At 62.7% G+C, this 3,836-nt stretch overlaps 1 protein-coding gene across 1 annotated transcript; it reads left to right on the forward strand.

The window, feature by feature from the left end:
- The first annotated feature begins 330 nt into the window (after positions 1–330).
- On the forward strand, positions 331–1,332 carry LOC121167570 (protein FAM43B). Its single transcript, XM_040997047.1, has one exon. It carries the CDS (start codon positions 331–333, stop codon positions 1,330–1,332), a length of 1,002 nt encoding a protein of 333 aa, XP_040852981.1.
- The last annotated feature ends 2,504 nt before the right edge of the window (positions 1,333–3,836 follow it).

Genomic DNA, 3,836 nt, shown 5'->3' on the forward strand with positions numbered 1-3,836 from the left:
ATAGGCACCACCCCCACCCACCTGCTCGGTCCTGGGGGTACGTCCACCGCCCCCCATCAGCCCAGCCCCTGCCCCTCCTTGCTCCCCAGACGGCTGGAGCCATTCCCGGGGGAAGCTGTTCCCGGCCGGACATCTAGGCGGTCAGCCAGGCCCGAGCTTAGGGCATCTGCGGAGCCAGCCCCACCGGACACTGGTCATCTCCGGGCACCTACCGTCTTCTCCGCGCCGCGCTGCTCCGGGGCGGTGGACCTCTGCGTGCCCGCCCCTCCCCCGACCACCCCACAAGACGCCCTGCGCTCGCCGCGCGCCCCAGCCCCTTCGGCCGCCGCGATGCTACCCTGGAGACGTAACAAATTCGTGCTGGTGGAGGACGAGGCCAAGTGTAAGGCGAAGAGCTTGAGTCCGGGGCTTACCTACACGTCGCTGCTCTCCAGCTTCCTGCGCTCCTGCCCGGATCTGCTCCCGGACTGGCCGCTGGAGCGTCTGGGCCGCGTGTTCCGCAGCCGGCGCCAGAAAGTGGAGCTGAACAAGGAGGACCCCACCTACACCGTGTGGTACCTGGGCAACGCCGTCACCCTGCACGCCAAGGGCGACGGTTGCACAGACGACGCCGTGGGCAAAATTTGGGCGCGCTGCGGTCCGGGCGGGGGCACCAAGATGAAGCTGACGCTGGGGCCGCACGGCATCCGCATGCAGCCTTGCGAGCGCAGCGCGGCCGGAGGCTCGGGAGCCCGCAGGCCGGCGCACGCCTACCTGCTGCCGCGCATCACCTACTGCACGGCGGACGGTCGCCATCCGCGCGTCTTCGCCTGGGTCTACCGCCACCAGGCGCGTCACAAGGCCGTGGTGCTGCGCTGCCACGCCGTGTTGCTAGCGCGGGCGCACAAGGCGCGCGCCCTGGCCCGCCTGCTCCGCCAGACCGCGCTGGCGGCCTTCAGCGACTTCAAGCGCCTACAACGCCAGAGCGACGCGCGCCACGTGCGCCAGCAGCACCTGCGCGCGGGGGGTGCTGCCGCCTCGGTGCCCCGTGCCCCTCTGCGCCGCTTGCTCAATGCCAAGTGCGCCTACCGGCCGCCGCCGACGGAGCGCGGCCGCGGGGCGCCACGCCTCAGCAGCATCCTGGAGGAGGATGAGGAAGAGGCAGAGGGGGCGGAGGGGGCAGAGAAGTGCGAGGGAGGAGCCCCCCAGAACGAGCGGGCTGAGGTGCTCAGCCTAACCCGGGAGCTGAGGACGTGCAGCCTGCGGGGCGTCCCGGCACCGCCACCGCCGCCACCCGCACTGCCCCGTCGCTGGAGGGCTGGCTCCTGGGAGCGCGCGGGCCAGGCACGATGATGGCCCAAGGGGCAGGACTCGCCGCCCCACACCCGGTCCATTAGACTCACAGCCTCCAACCCCGGCCCTGCCTGCTTCGGCTCCCAACCACTCCCTGGCACTGCCTCCCTGGTGGTCTTGGTTGTGGTCCTCCAACCCTTGGCCTCCTTCTGGCTTAGGGTGCACCTGACATGCCCTTGACTGCTGGGGGTGGGGGCTATCACCTCCACCTACACCCGGGCCCTCCATAGTGGAGCTGCCTCCCAAGCTTTACAGCAGGCTGCACACTGACCACCCGGCTCCCCGACCCACCACCACCACCCCAAGAGATCCTTTCAAGAGAAGAGAGACATGTTTCTAGAAATGCAGGAGGGTAGGTTTGCACTCTGGGTGGAGGCCTGGACTTGCCCTTGGTCTTGCTAGCCCTACTCCCTGGGGTGAGAGTTACCCTGCAGAGATGTCTCTCAGAGGGAGAACAAGATGGCTGGGGCAGTTAAGGGCAGGACTCCAAGGGCCACCAACTCGGCACTGTATACATAGGAAGAATTCTCAGGGCCTCTCCTGGGCCTCCCTGCCCCTTGCAGGATTCCTGGGACTTCACTACTCTGCCTCTGGTGAGGAATGGATGAATGTACCAAGTTCCAACAGCAAACTAGGCCAGGCCACAGGTCTGCAGCGGGCAGCTGCCCAAGCCTTTGCCGCCAACAGGTGCCTCACAGCCAGGACCAAGGTGCGGCTTCCGAAGGAGGTAAGGAGAACCTCTGACAAGTGCTTGGGGACAAGATGAGGCTGATCAGGGCAGGTGGAGCCTTGAGTTTCACAGCAGCAGGGATGGGGAAGGAGGGGTGTTAGCCCAGCAGGGAGAATGGACTCTGCCCAAGTGTCTGCAGAGACCACACAAGGCCCAAAGATGTGTGTGTCCCCAACTGATCATTGTGAATAAAGTGGACCTGCTTTTTCAGCCTGTCACCACTCTGTGTTGTGTTTGATGCCAGGCTGGCTGGGGGCGAAAAGACTGTCATCAGAACCTTGCAGACCGCAGCAGGAATTCCAGCCCTTTGAGCAGCTGGAGCCAAGTGTCAGGATTGGAGGGGGAGGAGAGCTCAGAAAACTGTTCTCTTATTGCCGGGAGAGAAGGCAGTGGCACATGCCCTGTTTGAAAACAACATGTGCCAAGTTCTGGGCGGGGTGGGGTGTTATGTCTGCATACCTGGCACTTGGGTGCAAGTGTCTGGGATATTAGGCAGGAAGGGGGCACCGGGCTGAGGGGTGGGGCATTTCCCAGCATGCAGCATAGACTAGGCATGGCCCCTCCCCTGCACAGTGGGTGGAACGGAGAAGAACCAGCTGCCCAGCTTTCTTCAAGGAGCTGGGGATGTCAACGCAGACCCCTAATAGGCAGTGTGAGTCTGGAGCTGGGATGCCTTTTTATGCCTGTGTTAAGTTGGGCATCAAGCCCAGAGTTCCCAGAGTCCCAAAGTGGCCTCAGCCACTGCCAGGCATCGTGGTTCCCGGAGCTGCCAGCCAAGGTACCACTGTCCCCATCACTGTGGTGAGACCCACCCAGGGCCAGGGGCCTTGGAGAGGGCATAGCCAGGGTTGGTGTCCCATCTGACTGACAAGGATCCAGCGGGCAAGGGCTTCTCATGGTGTGGCTCCCCATGTGCAAGAGATAAGCAAGCAGGAGGATGTCAGATGTGGAGGCAGGATGAACCCAGGACAGCCCAGGCATGGGCTGAAATGACCATAGCCAGAAGCAAGGCCAAAAGCACACTCCCTGCCACACTTCAGGCAGCAGAGGGGACCAAGCGTGCTACATAGCAGGCACAGCGCTGGCCAGAGATGCCTGGGACTCTGGGCTCTTACAGCCTCAAGGGAGGTACATAAGATTAGAGGAGCAGTTACTGAGTAATTATCTGCAGGCCTGCCCCCAGCCTCACCCTACCCCTCAGGTTTTGGGGAGTCTCCTGACACATAGATGCACACACACACACACACACATCTATCTACCTTGTGCATTGCACACATGCACATATGCCTGCCAGTTGTTTGACTGACCACACCTGCATTTCCAATGTGTGTGGAGCAAGAAGACCCTGGACCAGCATTCCTCTCCCATTGGGTGGAAACAGAGAGAAACCAGCGACCAGCCAGCACAGCTCCAGCTGCCACAGGGCTGAGAGTCAAGGGGATGGAGCTGCTGTAACCACCAGCCACTTCAGCAGCATTGCCCATGGGAGCGGGGTTTGGGGAGGTCAGGGGAGCCATGTCCACCTTACCCAAGCACTAAGGGCAGTGTTCCCCCACCCGCCTCAGCACCTCATCACCCACGTCGGAACCAGAAGCTCCCTAGGCAGTGGTCAGGATGTCTGTGGCCCCTGGCTCTTCTGCTGGCTTCCAAGTTCCCCACCCTGGGGAAAGATGACCATGGGCTGGGCCAGTGGTTTGCAAGCTGTGTTCTCTGAGTCCTTGGTTTCCCAGGGGTGTCCAAGGAGCTGCTGTTACCAGCGCTATGTGGGTTTTCC

This window comes from Ochotona curzoniae, unplaced genomic scaffold (genome assembly GCF_017591425.1).
Source record: "Ochotona curzoniae isolate NIBS_2020 unplaced genomic scaffold, NIBS_Ocur_1.0 patch392, whole genome shotgun sequence".
NCBI lineage: Eukaryota > Metazoa > Chordata > Mammalia > Lagomorpha > Ochotonidae > Ochotona > Ochotona curzoniae.